Source organism: Tenrec ecaudatus, chromosome 6, assembly GCF_050624435.1.
Source record: "Tenrec ecaudatus isolate mTenEca1 chromosome 6, mTenEca1.hap1, whole genome shotgun sequence".
Classification (NCBI taxonomy): domain Eukaryota; kingdom Metazoa; phylum Chordata; class Mammalia; order Afrosoricida; family Tenrecidae; genus Tenrec; species Tenrec ecaudatus.
In genome coordinates this window covers 87086762-87104921 of record NC_134535.1, presented here as the reverse complement: position 1 = coordinate 87104921, position 18160 = coordinate 87086762, and the positions used below count along the sequence as shown (strand labels likewise).

The window sequence follows — 18160 nt, the reverse complement described above, 5'->3', positions numbered from 1 at the left end:
AAAGGATACTGGGCGCTCATATGCCCCACGTGGTTGGGAACGGCGCACCCTGCCCGCTCATGGGCTACAGAACAGAGCAAGGCTGTAGTGTTGGTGCTAGCTGCAACTAGTTGGCGCCCAACTCACAGCTGCCCCTCGTGTTACAGTGTAGACTGGCCCCCTCCAGTTTTCTTGGCCATAATCTTTAGGGAGGCAAATCTGGGCCTTTCTTCTGCAGAGAGGTTGGGTGGGTTTCAGCCACGCACCTTTAGATCAGCAGCTTGCTCTGCCCGGTCCCCTGACCGCTTCGGTTTTAAGAACTTGGATGGAAATATTTTCAAGATAGAGTCTCTCGTCAGCGATCACTTGTCATCTCTTGCGGCCTCCGCTCGGCGGCTCACAGGTATGGCGGGCTCTGCCCTGCAGCTGTGGTGCAGCCGGCCATGTTTTGGAGTTCTTGTGCTGTGAGATCTCCCCCTCTCTGTAAAAGTGCGTTGTCTCTTTGACCGGTTGGTGCCCCCCTCTCCAAGTCTCTCTCTCTCTCCCTGTTACAAATTGAATTATGTGTCGTGAATGCTAACCTCACCTCCCGGCCTCTGGTGACAATCCCATCTGAGAATGGGTTGTCCTTGTTAAAGTAATGGGGCGGGATTAGTGGAGGGTGTATCTTCAATCCATCTCTTTTGAGATATAGAAGAGATTAAAACAAGCAAGCAAGAAGAAAAGCAGATGTCAAGACACAGGGCAGGAGCTTAAAGACCCGGGAAACGGAATGGGAAGCACTCCCCGAATTTGGGGTCGGACACTAAGCCAACCAGAAGGCAGCCGAGGAGCTTTCGTGGCTCCCTCCTTGCTGAGTGCAAGCCATTCCCACATAAGACACGCTCTCTGCCCCGGGAAGCCTGCTGGGATGGAAATGGGGAGTCCAGATCTGACAAGATGAGAGAACGTCACCGTTCCGTAACTTCGGCCGTGGGTGAAGGACAACAACAGGGAAGAGGGCAGAGGACTTGCCCAGAGGCGAGATCAGGTTTGAGGAGTCTGGCTGATGAAGTGGCCAGTGGAGGACGAAGAAGACACCCAGAGGATCCCGCAGGGAACCAAGAGTCATTCATACAACACAGGGAGGGGACACCTACTGGGTTTCAGGTGCTGTGCTACCACTGGGGAGAAAGGCCTCCCTCTGCAGAGACACTCAACAAGCTAGCTTCAGAGACGTCTCTAAGTCGCACAAGCACAGAACTGGCAAGAAGTGCAAACTCAGCCATAAAATGCCTTGACCTTCAAGCGCCTTGAAGAGAGCGAAAAGGTCTCTTCAACGGGCACAAAACTCTCTTCCCTGTCTCCCACGGGCCCAGGAGGTGCCTGGGAATGAACCATGGGGTGGCTCTGCCAAGTGGTGGTGCCTCAGGCGCTTCCCCAGGATGGAGCCCACAGCTTGACCTTTGGGAGCACCCAGTAGGGCCGTTGGGAGAGGATGCGGATGGCCATCATCGTGTTGCTGTTGTTAGCTGATGTCCACTTGGCGGCCCGGACTCAGGAGGACTGGACCATCATGCTCCTAGGGTTTCCATCAGCTGCTTCTTGGAAGGGCTTGTCCTGGTCCACCTTAGTCAGGAAGCCTCTCTGACATCAATCTGCACCCTAGCTACGTTCACATCTCCAGGGACAGCCAGGTGGTGGCTAAGCAGAAGTTGCGTCGACCAGAAACCAAACTCCAGTGAATTCTACCACCGACCAGCCCCTGCCTCTTCTGATGAGTGGAGGTGTGGTATTCTCATCCCTCCGAGCATGCCTTTGCTCTTCTACTGAAAATGGACGTGCTTAGGGTTTGTTGTAGAAACTGAACAAGAAAATCCCTATGCTCGGCCCAGGACCTAGGGGCCCTGGAGGAGCGGCGGTTCAAGTGCTCAACTGCTGATTAAGTGGTCAGCGGTTCGACCCTACCAGCTGCTGCATGAGAGAAAGACGAGGCTGTCTGTTTCCATCAGGACTCACAGCCTCAGGAATTCTAGGGGGTGGTCCCACCCTGCCCCACGGGTCGCTATGAGTTGGACTCCTCTGGGCGGCAGTGGTCAGCCAAGTATCTGGTACACGGACAGTCGGACCTATGAGCCCTGCCTGGTGGCACTGTTGGGTAAGTGTTACACTGCTAGAACACCTTCCTCCATCTGTCTTTTTAAACTTGGCATAGACTAGGGCACGGGAGGACCATTGGTGACTGTGGCCCTGACCGGAACAGCCATGGCGGAGCCTGGCTCTCACCCAAACACGGGAATCCATGATCTCCCTGGCTCCCTGCCGAGTAGTGGCCCTGAGCTCCTGGGGGCAGGGCTGTGCAGGCCCACATCTGGTTCATGTAGACCCCACTGAGTGAGTGTGTGAGACATCCCAAAGGCTCCCAGGCCTCAGCCTTCACTTCCCGCAGGATAAACACAGTCGGGTGGAGCTGGGCCTGGGCTACAGGATCAGCATGCCCAGGCCTGCTTGCTCCTGTGGGGCCAGGAAGGAACATCGCCTGGGCACATCTTCCCATGTTGGCGGGGGAGTCAGGCTCAAGAGTGAGGGGTTGGGACCCACAAGAGGAGCTTTGGTCCAGGCCAAGGGACAGCTCTGAGCATTGAAGTTCAGCTCTGTGGTAAGGACCAGATCTCTTGTCTCTCTTTCCTAACACCAGAGATCTTTCCCTTCAGGGAAGAAGTCTCCTATCTCCATCCCTACCCTCCTTGCACCTCCTAAAAAGGCAGTCATACAACCAGGAAGACCTCCAAGGTGCCTCTATGTGAGCACTCCATCCTGGGACCTCCTGGAGCCTGCAGCTTGGCAGGGCATCAGCTCTGCCTCTGTCTCGGGCCGGGGGAAAAGACCAGGGTGTGGGCAGTGGACAAACAGGAGCTCAGAAAGCAGGAGCTGCAGATGTAGAAGGTGTCGTAGCTCAGGCTGCCCAGCACCCTACCCTGAGCCCAGGAAGGGCTTGGCCAGCCCCTCCCAGCATCTGCTGAACTCAGTGGCCACTCCAGTTACCAAGTAACTGGCACTAGAGCTGGGGCAGATGCAAAGTCCAGGGATTATTTTTAACTGCGGGTCAGAACACTGCTGTACCTCTGGCCAGTCGGTATTCTCCTCCAAGCCCCGAGCTGGATAGGAAGTGAGTCCCACGGGTCACTTCTTTCTCCCCGTGTCCATCCAGAGGGTCACCCTAGCCCTCAGTGCTTCCCCCCTCCCAACCTTCTCACACGGTCCCCCAGGCATCCGTCTGCAGATCTGCCCAGGGGCCGGCAAGGCTGTCAGGCTGATGTGGGGGTGGGGTGGGTTGGGGGGTAGGGGGGGCGGTCAGAGTAGTGGAAAGCAGTTAACCTTAATATTTATTCTCCATGGTTGCCCTGCCCACCTCACCCAGAGCAGTGCTCTCCCCAGAGCCGCGGCCCTGAGATCTCAGGGGTGCAGGAGCCACATCCCAGCCTGCAGGGAGGTACCACAGAAGCCATGATGCTCTGGAAGGACTCTCTACCTGGGAGGGATGGTTGAAGGTGGCCTCCTCCTTGTCCTACCTGCAGAAAGGGCTTTGGAGGGGCCCTCCAACCTCTGAGGCAGATCAATAGATCCTCAAGAGTATAAGTCCACCCAGGGGTGCCCTAGAAGCAAACATCGCCACTGAAAACCCCCAAGGAGCTGTTGGGACGGTGTGCAATCAGCTGCTAATCTCAAGGCTGCTGGTTCAAGGCCACCCAACATCTCTGAGGAAGAAGGAGGGCAGGGCCAGCTGCATCCAGGGATACGAGCGCCAGGGGAGCCTGGTCGTGCGCAGGGTTCCCCCCTGCAAGCGTATGGGTGTCAGGAGTCCGGGCCGAACACCAGCAACAGCCACTGGGGCACTTCTGCTCAGACCCAGGACGGGCAGGCCCCTGGGAGTCAAAATAGACTCCGGGGCAGCTCACCTGGTGTTCCAGAGGGTCCAGGGCTCTGGCTCCCTGCTCCAGGCCGCCCATCCCATCACATACCGGCCCCTTGCCACCATCTTGGACCTGCACTCTGGTAGCTCCAGAGGAAGAGCATGCTGCCCTCCCTAGCCATGCCAGAAGGAGTCACACCAGAGCCTCTCCCCCATATCCACCCCCCTAGGCCCACCGTCCCCACACTCACATTCCTTCATCATGCCGATGTCCACACAGCGCTTGAGGCGGCAGGCCTGGCAGTGGCGTCGGTTGTCCTTGGTGATGCGGCAGTCCCCGTTGAAGGGGCAGGTGAACAGGGCCTTCCGCTTCATGCTTCGCCTGCCCAGAGAGAGAGAACACGTGTCCCTTTTGCCCTGGACGCTGGCCTCCTTGGTCCTCAGCCCTGGGAGCAGGAGGACTGGCCAGAAAGACCCGCCCGGGAGCAGGTGCCAGGGAGCCTGCAGAAGAGCCCTCAAACATCCCTGTCTGCTAGAAAGGGCGGGGGGCAGTGCCAGCACGGGACACTTGGAGGGACAGCCCCTCTCTGGAGGCCCACGCGGTAGGCCATGCACCCGACGGCCATGCTCCCTGCTGGCTTTGCCTGCGCGGCGACCCTGGCTGTGTTCGGTAGAAGCTGTCCTTCTCTTGTTTGCTGCTTCAGCACTCTTCCTGTGGACACTCCAAGGACATTAATTCCGCCTGTCGTGCCCTTTGTCAGCATCTTCACTTGACCCCACCCTTTCCCGTCACCTTTAGCAGAAGCTCCGTGCCACCCCCCTCCCCTCCTCCTCCCCCCTCCCCGCCCCGCTGGTTTTATTTGCTGGTACACTACTCTGCTCCCCTGTTCTGAAGCACACCAGAAACAGACACGTCAAGTGTTCCCAGTAAAGACATCATGCCATCCGCAGAGTAGCCTTCCCTGCTTGTCAGCAGCCATTCGCCAGTCTCAGTATTGAAGGTGGAGCCCGGGGACAGACTACATGGAGGCAGAGGTAGGGCCCAGACTGCAGATCCCCATACCCGTCCTGACTGCAGGTCCAGAAAGAGAAGTGGCCAGATCTGAGGTGGGAGCCCAGAGGCCTGACCTGGGTCTCATGAGCAGAGGACACAGCAGGGCCAAGAGTGGAGAGACACCAAAGGGGTCTCAGCAAGGCAGCCCGCACCCCTCGGACGCCCGAGTCTGCTTGTGTGCATGCGAATGAAGATGGGTGTGTGTGTGAGATGGGTGTGTGTGCTTCTGGAAGTCCGTGGAGACGTGGAATCAGAAGACGCTAGCATTTCCCCCGTGAGCATCTAGGAGCCCTCTCTCGTGTGTGTGTGTGTGTGTGTGTGGTGTAATAGTCATATGTCCAGCGTGCACGTGCTAGCCCAAGAGCTCCATTTGCTGGGAGAAGGTTTTCAACAGGGTCCGAGGCTTCCAGCAGACTCAGAGCCTCTGCTCCCTCCGCTAGCATTACCCCTGGCCTCCTCTCGGCTGCTCACGCCCTTCTCCCAGAGCTCCGTGCTCGGTCCCAGCGCAGGACGTCTTCCTGCCGCCAGAGCCTTGTCACGTGGAGCCTTGGGAGGTTGTGGTCTGCCCAAGGAAGGTTTCCTCCAAAGGCTCCACATCATCCGTGTCCCAGAAGTCACTTGTCACTCCTCCTAGGCCAGCCGGGGGGAGCCAACTGCCAGGGCTAGCGAACAGCTCAGGGCGGCCCTATGCACACTGTGCTCCGGGGGATTTCCAAGGCCCATGCTACAGAAGTCCCTCTCCAGGATTTTCTTCTGGGGGGCCTCTGGTTGGGCTCAGAAAAAAAATCCATCCAATCTCACTGTCCTTGAGTTGAGATCAGGGACAACATACTGTCCTTCTGGGGCTCCTCTGGCAGGGACTTAGGGGGCAAGAAGAAAGTGGCAGAATCACTGAGCCTGGGCTCAGAAGCCAAGACTTCGCCCGCCCCTTCCCCTCTCCTGACGATAAGCCAGTGATATCACTTCCAGATGTCAGGGCTTGGTTCTGATTCTTGGTAAGAGAATGACTCACTGCTCACAATTACAGGAACACGCGCAGTGTGAGACCTGCACACTCATCAGTTCGCATACTTGTTCCAGCTAAAGGACAGATGGGGGTCAAAGGACCCGAGTCAGGGGAAGAGAAAGGAGCAGAGCAGAGAACGACTGCTGCCACCAGGCAGCCACGGGGCAGCCAAGAGGCCACGAGTGTAACCCCTCTCATTTAATAGACACAACCTCTGAGACTGAGAAACCTATCAGCAAGGAGATTCAGCAAGACGTTAAGTCTTCCAGGCCAGAGCTTTGGAGGTCAGCTTCTCCCTTCCTGGACTGAACTCACTGCGACCTCATCTCAGGAGAGACCTGGTGCCCCAGGAAGCTGAGCCCACAGACCAAAGGCCCCGGGCGGCTACTCCTACTCCCGGGGCACAGCTCAGGGGAAGCCTGACCCCCGTGACCCAGGAAGTAGCTACTGTTGGTTTTGGCCTTTGGCCTTTGGCCCCTGGAGCCCATCTGCCATGGCCTTCACTTCCCCAGGAGTCCCCAGAAGGCCCAGGGTCACAAGGGGAGATGCAGGCTGTTACAGGCAGTACTGCTCCCTGTCTGACCTGCCGAAGGCCCAGCCCTGCCTCTGCAGTAACAACCCCATGGGAGAAGGCATGCCCACGTTTTTTGCCCACCCTGATCGAAACAAGAGCCTGTACACCCCTGCAGCGACTATCTAGAGGGGCGGGGGTTGGGTGGGGCTATGAATATACCTCAGGAATGTGAGGGCTATCCAGAAATGAGACGGGTTCCCAGCCACGGGCAGATCGCCTTCTCCCAGGACCGGAGTGCATCTTCCAAACTCTCGTGTCCACTTTGTGGCTCTCAAGTGCTCCCTGGTGACCACAGATGCTTGGGCCCCAGAAAGCCATGCCTTGAACCTAATTCTAAGCTTCTAATTCCGAGTAAACTCGCATTCTTTCCTTCTTCTTCTCCTCCTCCTCCTCCTCCTCCTCCTCCTCCTCCTCCTCCTCCTCCTCCTCCTCTTCCTGCTCCTCTTCCTGCTCCTTCTCTTTTTCCTCAAACAATCTGGCATTTTGCCCAGAGGCTGAGGGGCTGTGCTGTCCTCCTACCCTGGGGCTTGTCTGGTCACATCTTGTCCCCAGGACATGGCTGGTCTGTTTGAAGCACCCACCTTTGTGTTAGCAGCCAAGGGCTTAGCCATGCTGCCACCAGGACTCTGCTGAGCTTTAAACGCTATTACTATTAACAATCAAGTGGTCAGCTCACCCTGGACTCCTCTGAGCAGAGAGTGAGGCGGACCCAAAACACGGGATCGAGTCGCTTCTGACTCGACAACTCCCTACAGGACAGGGGAGAAGGGCACCTCTGGGTTTCACAGACAGTGAATGAAAATTACAGGAGCAGACAGCCCGGTGGGTTTGAATGGAAGCCCCATGCTTTTCCCACCGAGCCACCAGGGCCCCTGCAGTACAGCTGGGAAGATAGAGGTCGAACATTCAGAAGAACACTAGGGTATGGAGTCAGGCACAGGGAGTGAAAGGCTTTCTGGACGATTCCAATAGCCAGACCAGGTCTTCCAGGAACCTGTGCTCTGAGCTGGCCTTTCAGGTGTGTCTGGCCCAGCCACAGGCCTGATGGGCCTACAGGCCCTGTTCTTCTGCCCTCTGAGATGACCGCCCTCCTGTGGCTGTCATCTAGCTGCTGCCCACAAGGAGTCAGGGCAGCCACCCTGCCCATCCCTGGCTCTAGGCTTTGTCCCAGACATCCTCTGCCCGCTCTGCCATCCTCCCAGCGCTAATTGCCTGGGAGCTGGTTGGGTTTGGAGAAACAGGAGCCCCGGGTTTCCATGGGAGCCCATTGCCTCAGCTGCTCCTTGTCAGCCTAGACCCTATAATCCACTGCATGGTTAGAAATTATACTCCGGCTCAGGAAAGGGGGTCGGGGCGGTGCAACCAGGCTAAATATAGACGCAGTTTCTAGAAAGCCAGGGGTGAGAGAGGACATTGACCATTCTCTTGCCAGAGACCAATCCACCCAAAGAGGAAAGAGACAGAGAAACTCACACACAAAGCCTCAGGCCCTTCTGGATCCCCGCCAGCAGAAACGGACCTTATATAACCAACCCAGGGGGTGGGGATGGGGGCACACACCCCCTTCCTGGGCTTTGTCTCCACCATAGCTCTGAGCATCACAGAGAAGCCAGGGCCTGGTGTGGATACAGGAGCATGGGGGAACTGCCCACAGGACAGAACAAAGACATCCGAGAGGTGGGGCCTCCATGGCCAGTGTACACGTGGCTGCACCAAGAGGGTCTTGGCACGTGGGTTTCTGAGACATTACCTTTAAAGGTCAGTGATCACTAGTCAAGAGCACAGGACACTTTTCTTCTGTTCGTTTTTTCAGGGCAGCTTGGCACTCTCTACTAACCCACTGGAAGTCTAAAAGGAGCCCTGGTGGCATAATGGATTACAAAATGGGTTGCTAGCTGCAAAGTCAGCAGTTCGAATCCACCAGCCTCTCCAGGGGAGAAAGATGAGGTTGTCTGCTCCCATAAAGATTCACAGCCTCGAAACCCTAGGGCACAGTTGTCCGGCTCCTGCCTGCCAGAATGGACCCGCTGGCCGTGGCCTAAGTTTTGGTGGGAGTCCCAGCGGTTAACATGCCTGAGAGAGGCTGAAGGTTCCAAGATTCACCTGGCAATCTGCTTCTCCAAAGTCAGCCTTTGAAACCCCTGCTCTGACCCACATGGTGCCTGGACTAGTCAGAAGCCATGTGAAGGCGGCTGCTTTCCATCAGCACAGCACAGTGCAGTATGGCGGACTGCACTGGATGTGAATCCAAGCCCAGGGGCGGAGGCACCACAGGACCCAGCAGCACTGGTCTCAAGGCTGCCACAGAGCAGGCCGGTGATGCAAGGAGCTCTCCACAGGCTCACCAGGAGATGGAACCCACTCGAGGTCAACTAACCCCCTACAGCATCGTGAGTGTTCGGACCTCTGATGCAGTCCCCTCACTTCTAGGAAAGCATCCTGTGGTTAGAGCAGGTCTGGGCCCACCACTCACGGGGTGACTACTGCAGTCTTCTCTGGAGAAGCAAAAAACGTCCATCAACAGAGGGACCATCTGGGTCTTATGATCCATCATTTTGTCCCGGGACCTACGTGCCGTGCAATGAATCCTACTGGGGAAATGAGTGGAAACAAGCGGGAAGAAATAGGATGTAGTAGGTAAAGGCAGGATGAAGGATGGCAATGATATCATACTCCCTTCTATAGACATGGACACACACACACACACACACACACAACCTGGAAGCAAGGACAACTGTTAACAGTAAAAGTCTATGAGGGTGGGAGCCGAGAGCGAGGAATTGAATTGAACAAGTCAGTGTTTTGAGATCCTAACCCCCCCGCCCCCTGGAATTGGTTGGTTTCCCCTTAACCATTCACAGGCATCACTTTACGAAATGGAAACACCACACACAGTAACTATTCAAAACTTCAGAAGGAAACGCAGTGGCTGCTGGAGGGATCAGTCTGGGTTTGGGGCCTAAAGTGCAGGCCTCATTAGTAAAAGCTACGTAACCTCCCATGCCTCTGCTTCCACATGTGTGAATGGAAGTAACCCTTCTGAAGATGTGGTCGTAAGGATTCGGTCAAGGAAACAGGGCCTGGCACAAAGCCAGTACAGGACCAGGTGGGGGAGAAGCTGGCTGGGAGAGACATTGGGAGGGAGTGGTGAGGGGGCACTGTCAGTGGGAGTGTGTAATCATCCACTGAGAACACGAGACCCCGAGAGCAGGCACCCACCCCGTGCTTTACTCACCCACTGCGTGCCCCCTGTCTTCAGGCTGCTTTACATGGAGTGGGTCCTGACGTCTAGACCCACAGCCTTTTCGCTAGTTCCAGCGACCGCTGCTCAGTCCCTTCCTCCACACTAGTCGGTGCCCAAGAAGCCTCTGACTGACAAGAAGGCCCCCGCTTGTCCATACCTAGTATTTCGCTCCTCCTAGTCAAGGTCCTCTCTTTAGATACCCTGAAGACCCCGTATAGTCACACTCGCCACTAGTTCACGATCGAGGGGGCGAGGGAGAGATGGCCACTCAGGACTGAAAACCCTAGAAAGTAGGAAAACACCACAAGCCAGCAGAGAAACCCGCAACGACCAAGTCCATCCAAGCAGAGTGCCCATGTAGCCCAGGTGGAACTTGCCCCTAAGGCTTCGGGCTGTCAATCGTTCTGGGAGCAGACTGCCTCCCCTTTGTCCCAAGGAGTGGCAGGGGGCTTCGAACGGGTGGCCCTGTGGTTGGCAGCCAAACACATCACCCCTCAGGGGGAAAGGGAACATAGGTGCTCTTTACGTCAGGACTTCAGTCTGGGGTGCTTTTCTCAGCCCTTCACCGTAGGGATAGTACCTGCTTCACAGGCAATTTTCAGAAAATTAGCTCAGGGAAGCTGGATCCACTTGCCCAAGATGTTTAACGAACAAGCGGGAAAGCGGGATTCAGTAAAACGGGTCTGTTGGCTTCTGAAGCCTCGTGCGTTCTACGTAGGATGGTCGCCATCATGAATTTACCGGATCTCAATCTGAACGAGAGCCGCGAGGATGAAAAACATGCCGTGAAAAGGCTAGGCAGGGACTGTTTGGCGGACTCTTCTAGGACTAAGCAGTCCTTGGGATATTGGGAAGATGCATGTCTGGGAAGTTGTGGACCTAACACCCGGCTGTCCTTTCTCCTGGCCCGGGCGGTCCATTCCTACGAGAGCCTTGATCCGAGTGTGGGCACCTAAAGGCATCACACGGCACTCCGACCAGCCAAGGGCAGGAGCATTCTTCTCCGGCCTCTTCCACACAAGCGTCAACACATCCCTCTTGGGCCACCCTCAGATAACCCCACTTAGCACAAGGTTCTCTCCAGCAACGCCAACTTCTTGGCGACTTGTTGATTTGTGCCCAGGGGATGCCCTGTGTGGTCACTCCTCCCCCCTCCTCTCTGTTGACTCCACTGCCTTTAAGCACTTGGAGTTTTCAGTTGCTGACGTCTGCCCTTTTCTCTGTTTCCCTTCATATCAAGCCTCTTGGAAAGGCTACACATATCAGCTGGGTGGATTTCCTGGAAGCCAGCACATTCCTCACGTGCCTCACTTGCCTTTGGCCCCCTGCGCTCCGCAAACCCTATAATTCACTCGGTCCCTGAGGACCCCGGGCTGGCACACAGGAAGACATTTCTTCACATGGCCTTTGTTAGCTTGCAGCCTCCAGTCCATGGCTTCGTGGCATCTTGCAAAGGGGATGTATTTGTAACACACACACACACACACACACACACACACATTGCAGAGAGGAGGAATACCAAGGCAAGGCAAACAACCATCGGGCTCTCAACATTGCCTCCCAGACCTGGCTCTGAACCTTCAACGCCCACCGCCATTCCCTTCAGCAAAGGGCTCGGCCTGCCTTCACTCTGCCCTTTAGACTTTTCACTTTATAGCACACCCTGGACAACGGATTAACCCACATCCAAAGATCATATACTTCACGCAACTCATTTGTGTTAGACCGACATGCCCCCCGCCCTTCTGTTCACTGCCATCGGGTTGATTCTGTCTCCTAGGGACCCTATGGGACAGGGCAGAACTGCCCTGAGACTGGCTGGTGGTTTCCAACAGGTGACCTCGAGTTAGCAGCCCAAAGTATCATCCCTACCCCCACCGGGGCACCTTCCTGCCCCTCCAGCCCTTACTCAGACTCTGATTGTTAACATGGCCCAGCCAACCAAACCCATGACACCCCCGTGTCTATCAGGGCAGAACGAAGCTCCATAAGGCGCGCGGTAACCTGTGTTGTGATGTAGGTGATCAGGCCTTTCTTGATAAGGACTCTGGAAGGACTCAGAGCTCCAACCTTTCGGCTAACAGCCAAGCACATCAATAATCTGTCCCACCCAGAGACTCCAAACACCTGACCAAGTGATGCCTATTCATCTCCAAGTCACTGTTGCTCCTTTTTCCTCGCACTGGAGAGACCGCCCTTCTCCCAGGATGCCCATGTGCCCCAGAGGATCAGACAGCAACAGCAATAGAAAACAGTTAGTTGGAGGTGCTGGCTGGCCGGGTTTCTGAATCCTGACCCCCGATCAATAGACCTATGGTCACAGTCCAACTGTCCAACTCTCACACTTACTCCCTGGTGGGATTATGATCCTGGGACCTGGTGGGATGACCACAGCTCATTCTGACAGCAGTGTAGTTTGGTTTTTCTAACAAGCCAAAGCAAATATGCAATGGCCAGACTTATGGGCCCCAGGACTTGGCAAACAGCCAGGGACCCAATGCAAAAGCACTGCTCTTCCCTTGAGGACTCCTGGGTGAGGGGTGAAGGAGTCCCTTGAGGACAAGGACGTGGCCGTCCTCATTTTCCTGTTCCAAAGGTTACAGCGCCCGATGTAGAGAGTGTGCCCACCAAAGTCGGAGTCTTCCCTGCCTTGCTGGGAATTACACGAGTACACAGACACACACGTGTTTGCATGAGACTGAAATGGAAAGATGTCCAGCTGACTAGGGATGCAATGAAGAGAGAAGTGAGTGTAGGTGGGTTTTTTTTTTGTATGTGTGTGTGGTGGGGGGGAGGTGGAGATAAAGAGGATAGGAGAAATTCTATACATTTAGTCATCACTTTGGCAAATGAAATTCAACCCAAACAACAGCAGAGATGATGGCCCTTGAGACTATGCAGCTGGCCCAGATCCAGTAAAGCCCTCAGGCTCACCAAGGTCAGGCACACATGATAAAAACAGCCTGCTGCCCGTCAGGCCAGAACTTGCAGACCGTGGTGGTGTAGCCACCGGCCAGCCAGAGACTCTATGGGTCCTCAAAATCCAGAGGGTAAGCATCCCGGGTGGGCTGGGATAACATCGTGTGCCCACAGGTCACAAGCACACAGTCACGCAGTCATGCACGTGTGCCACCCCGTCCGTTGTCATCTTCCCCACTTGGCCACGGGCATGACAGAGCCTGTCCTCTTCCCACTCGGATGCCAAATATGCCCCTGTCCAAAGAGTCAATCCCTAGAAGTGTGTCTGAAGGAAGCAGCCCCAAGTGCAAAGAAGTGGGGACTACCCTAATTAAGAACTGGCCTCCAAAGTGCCGCTCCCCACCCAGCAACCAACTGAGGGTCCATCTCATTCCCCAGAGCTGAGCCCCAGGGGGCAGGGGCTGAGGAGGCATGAGGGAAGTCCATGGTGGGGATCTAGAATTAACCAAACAACCTTGAAAGCTATTGGGGACCTTTTGGTTACAGATCGGTGAGATGACCTTTAGCAATATTTATTTGCCAACAGCTAGCACGGCGCTGGATGGATTGCTGATGTTTGTTAAAATCTGGCAAGCGAGGGAGCAAGGGGGAGAAGCCTGGAGGGATGGAAAGACTTTTCATTTGCCTTCCGAGAGCAGGGTTCCACTAAGAGCAATGTCCCTGGTCCACGAGGCTCAAAGAGTACACTTGTATCAGACAACATGTTTTTCTCAGCTTTTTTTTTCTCCGAGAGGGGAGGAGTATAAGCCTCAGATGAACTCCATTAATAGAAGAGTCAGATATTTACCTATTCATGTGTTCAGGTGAAGAAACTGAAACACGGGGAAGTCAAGGGCATTGAGCAAGGACATAAAATAGGACATTCATTGCGGCACAGCCAGGACCACAGCCCACTCATCTGGCTGGCCTGAGTGTGGGAAGCAGGCCGTGGGGGCTGCCCCAGACTCCGTCTCCATTCTCACTCAGAAGGCGGGTAAGGGACCTCGTGGCACATGGGACATGTGGTCCATGTTCCAGAGGGCCCACCCTGAAGGAAGCTCGGGCTGCCGGCCAGAGGACAGGCAGGGCAGCCACGGCAGCAGGACAGAGTGCCAGCGATGCTGCTGAGCTGGTTCCCCGGGTTGAGGAGCAGCCGGTTGGGAAGCCAAGCAGGCCACCGAGCCAGGCCAAACGCAATTAGCACCCACAGAAAGCCCTCTGCCCAGGGATTAGTCAAGGCAATGAAACTTGGGGCCTGCTGGTTCCTGGAGCGCAGGGCCAGGGCATCGAGAGCCCGCCTTCCTGGGGAAATCCTGGAGTGCCCAGGCTGGAGGGGAGTCTCGCTCTGGTCCCCAAGGTCTCTGACTCACTCTGCCTGCAATGCCAGGTGCGCAATCAGTTCAGGCAGGAAGCAGGCAGGGCCAGAGTCCTTCCTCGGGACTCGGTCCGCTCTCTTTCTCTCTGGAGGGCTCTCCCCACCTCCAGTCCGGACTGGACAGGAAGAGCATCTTTTTGTCAATGCTGAGTTTAAGTGTTGGGTTGCCTTCTTCCAGATCTCAATCTCTCTCCGAAATGCTGTCTTTTTCTGGTCCCCTGCCCCGTAGACCCTTGAGTTCTTGTCCGTGGAGGGAAGCCTCTCTGCCCTTCCCCACACCTGTCCTACATGACTGGCATTTATCAGCCTGGGCTCACAGGGATGAGGAGAGGCTGTGGGAATGCTGGCACACTCCTGAGCCTGTCCACCCTGAGGAGGACCTTCAGACCTGGAGATGCACATACATCTGGTTTGGGGGCCCCACAAAGTTCCCCTGGTTCTGGCAACCTTTTGAACTGGATGGGTATCCTCAGGCTCCCCATGGAGAGCACTCAGCTGGGAGGCTGTGATCATCAGCAGGGGAGGGACTCTATCCACAGGGATCCACACAGGGCTGAGGGCAGGGGTTGGGGGACAGAGCTACGAGGGGACAACAGAGAGACACCCTCCCTCCCCCAGGAAGCCATCTTTACAGTCTGAAGACATCACTGGAGCTGCAGGGAGCTGAGGGCAGACGAGGAGCCCCTCCGCAAGACTCCATTGTCCCCTGGGACCCTGAGGGCCCCCCAAGAAGCATGTGGGAGCAGGACTCACCTGAAGAAGCCTTTGCAGCCTTCACAGGTCATGGCGTTGAAGTGAAAGCCGGTGGCCCGGTCTCCGCACACCCCACAGATCCGGGGCACATTCTGGTCAAAGTCGCCAGGGTCAGGCAAGGAAGTGCTGGCTGCCATCGCCTCCATCCCTGCGTCTGGAACATCAGGGCCAGCGTCAGGCCAGCTGGCATCTTCGCAGCCCCTGCACTCCCCGCCCCTGCCACCACCATCTGTCAGGGTGCTGAGCGAACGGGGTTAACTCCCAGGCGTGAGGCCTTTGGGGACTCCCTCGGCCCCTCTTTCCCCAGAGCACTTTCTGACACGGACACCCTTGATCATAAGCAGGACTTTGCAGAGAGGCAGCCGGAGGGAAGCCTCCTGGTGGTAGCTCAGTAGCTATGTGCATGGCCCTGGAGTCCAACTGCCTGGGTTCGAATGCTGCCTCTGCCACTTCCTGGCCGGCCCGCAGTAGTTGACTTGTTCCAACACCCTGTGCCCATGGTCCTTGCCGGAGAGATGGCACTTTACCTCACAGGGGGTGAGTGAGGAGGTGACAAATGACTGTGAATGCTGTAGCCCTGCACCTGTGACAGCTCAGTAAGCAGGGCAGGACTCTCTCCCGTGACAACCCTACCCCCCGCCAGCCCTCCAGCAGCCTCCCACCTCACATGTAGGAATAGATCCATAGCCTCTGAGATAGGGGACTGACAAGGTCATGCCAGAGCCCCTGTGGTGCACCCCTCGCTCCCCCAGCTCCCCACATCCCCACCACCCAGCTCGGGCTGTTCCTTATGTTCCTGGGGGCAAGGTATAAAAATCTCTCTCTCTCTCCTTTCCACTGTACTTCCCTCTCCCTCCTTCTTCTCCTTCTCTCTGCAATATGCATCTAACAAATTCTTTTAAAAGCCCTCTGAGTAATATACATCGCACATGATGAACTAATTTTGTTTTCAGGGACTCTGGGTGGCTTTTAGAAATAGGCACTATCATCTAGAGACGGAGTCCCATTTTAGAAAAAGGGGGAAACGGTGGCACTGAGCACAACTGCTCTGGGAAGACCTTCCCGGAAGTCCCCAGCTTGCCTCCTCTAGGCCTCCATTAGGAAAATTGGGTCCTTGGCTTCACCTCAAGCTTCTGATCTTGACTGTCCTCACCTGCAGAGCTGCTTCTGAGACACCTCAAGCCTCGTAAATTGGGGAGAGGGTTTGGCTCCTGCGGGGGCTGGGTTAGGCCTTGGGCCTAACTGCCAGGTCATCGGTTCAAACCCACCACCCACTGGGAGGGAGAAAGTTGAGGCGGTCTGCTCTGCAAAGATGTAGCGTCTTGGGAACCTCAGGGAGCAGTTTCACCCTGCCCCGTGAGGTCTCGCCAAGGCAGAATTGGCCGGATGGCAGTGGGATTGGATGTAGGCCCTCTATCCTCATCACAACAGTCATTACAGGTGGAAGTGACCCCGCGGGACGAGGGTCCCTCAGGTCGGAAGAAGAAGAAGGGAGTAAAACTTAGGAAGAAGAGACAAATGTCCTCCCCCCACCCAGGATGCCATCCCTGCCCTGTCAGTGAAAAGCACGGACCCAGGGCCTGGGGGTGGGGGGCTCTGAGTTACTGCTCTACGCCCCGGCCGGTCATCTCTAAGCCAAGGCTGAACATCTCTAAGTCATCGCTTCATCTCACCTTCTCACCGCCCCGGCAGGTCTGTCACTCCTTACGCCCCTTTAGAAACGAGGCCCGAGGGGTTCAAATTTGAAAAAAAAAAATCTCTAGCAATGACAAAGGATAGGACACAATAGACTGAACGACTGTCTGTGTGTTTTAATGCCACAAAGAGCTTCAAGCAAAGGGCAGGGCCTGAGGCAGATAAATAAGGACACGACATGGCCAGTCCCTCCCGGGAGAGGAGCCAGCAAACAGACCTAAGAGAGTTCGTGTGGGAGTGACCATAGGAGAAGCCCCAGTGATGCTGTGGGGCATTTCAAGCCCCCTGCCCTGCCCCGGCCCGGGAGAAAGAGGAGGCTGTGTGCTTCTGTGCAGACTGACAGGCGCAGAAGTCCCGCTGGGGTCACTGCGAGCTGTAACGGACTCCTCTGCCGCAGCGGGTTTGGTTGGGTTCCATGGCACTACTGCCGACATGTGCACAGCGCCATCTCTGCTTGCTTGCTGAGCGATGGGGCCTGGCACTCTGAAACCACCAGCCAGCGTCATGGGAGAAAGACGAGGCTCTCTACCCCCAGAAGGAGCTGCAGTCTGGGAAACCCACAGGGGCAGTGCCACCCTGTCCTCTAGGATAGCTGTGAGTCAGAATGCACTCAATGGCAGTGAGTTTGGTTTTGGGTTTATTTTTGCTTTTAAAAATTATTATTATTTTTGGTTACTAAAATGTAAAGTTATGGAGCCTTTATTCCCATGGAAATAAAGACTCCTGTAAGAGACATTCCCCACTAAAATTACCTAAATATATGTATAGGACCTAAATCTATGTATCTATCTATCTATCTATCTATCTATCTATCTATCTATCTATCTATCTATCTATCTACACATATATATGAGACATTCAGAAAGTTTGTAGAAAATTCCCATTATATTTCCATTCAACTTTTCCACAAAATTACTGAAGCACCTTTGTAGAGAACCAAGGAAGGATCCACACGGTCTCTGAGCAATGGACTCTTTTTCTGAGTGGTAGACCTGTGGAAGGTACTAGTATTAGTAAAAGGCCATCTTTATGTTTTATATGCGCTCAGTAAATAGATGAGATACACTGTATTTTTTAAAGCACCCTTTAAAAGTGCCTGTACGTCTGTCAACATTGCCCCCAGAGCCCATCCTAAGTGGAGACTGGGTCCATGGACTTCCAGAACAGTGGACAGATCCAAGACGTGGGCGGGGAGCCAGAGGCCCAAACAGCAGGAGGCTCCTAGGAGAGCTTGTCTGCATCTCCTGCTGAAGCCCCGCTGGTGAAGATTGCAGTTCCCAGACACCACCATGTTGCTGCCCTGTATGGGTCATCTGAGCCCCAAACCTTCTGTGATTTGGTGGGGGAAAAGATCAATCAAGTGTGGGTGAGAGGAAAACCAGACAAATCAGTCCCGTGAGTTTCTCAGCATCACACGGTCTCAACTGGAGATGCCGTGATGCCAAGAGAGTGGACCAGCAGCCACCAGGGCGCAGCAACAGAGCAGCTGGGCTGTAGGTGAGGCAGGGAGTTCTGCATAAGGGCTCTGCGTCCTGGGTGAGTTTGAGGGTCGGGGCTTCGAGATGGGTGGGCGTGGAGATGGGCTGGGAGTATCCATTAGCCAGTGGCCCATCCTGGACAGGGTCATCTC

General features: G+C 55.5%; 1 protein-coding gene across 1 annotated transcript in view; it reads right to left on the bottom strand.

Moving 5' to 3' along the window:
* VDR (vitamin D receptor) overlaps window positions 1–18160 on the bottom strand; it is a 58358-nt gene that overhangs the window by 19617 nt on the left and 20581 nt on the right. The window contains exons 4-6 of the mRNA XM_075551818.1: window positions 17455–17522; window positions 14836–14989; window positions 4123–4253 (exon numbers count right to left, since the gene is read on the bottom strand). Coding sequence (XP_075407933.1) covers window positions 4123–4253; window positions 14836–14981 — 277 coding nt within the window. The 5' untranslated portion in view covers window positions 14982–14989; window positions 17455–17522. The remainder of the gene's footprint in view (window positions 1–4122; window positions 4254–14835; window positions 14990–17454; window positions 17523–18160) is intronic.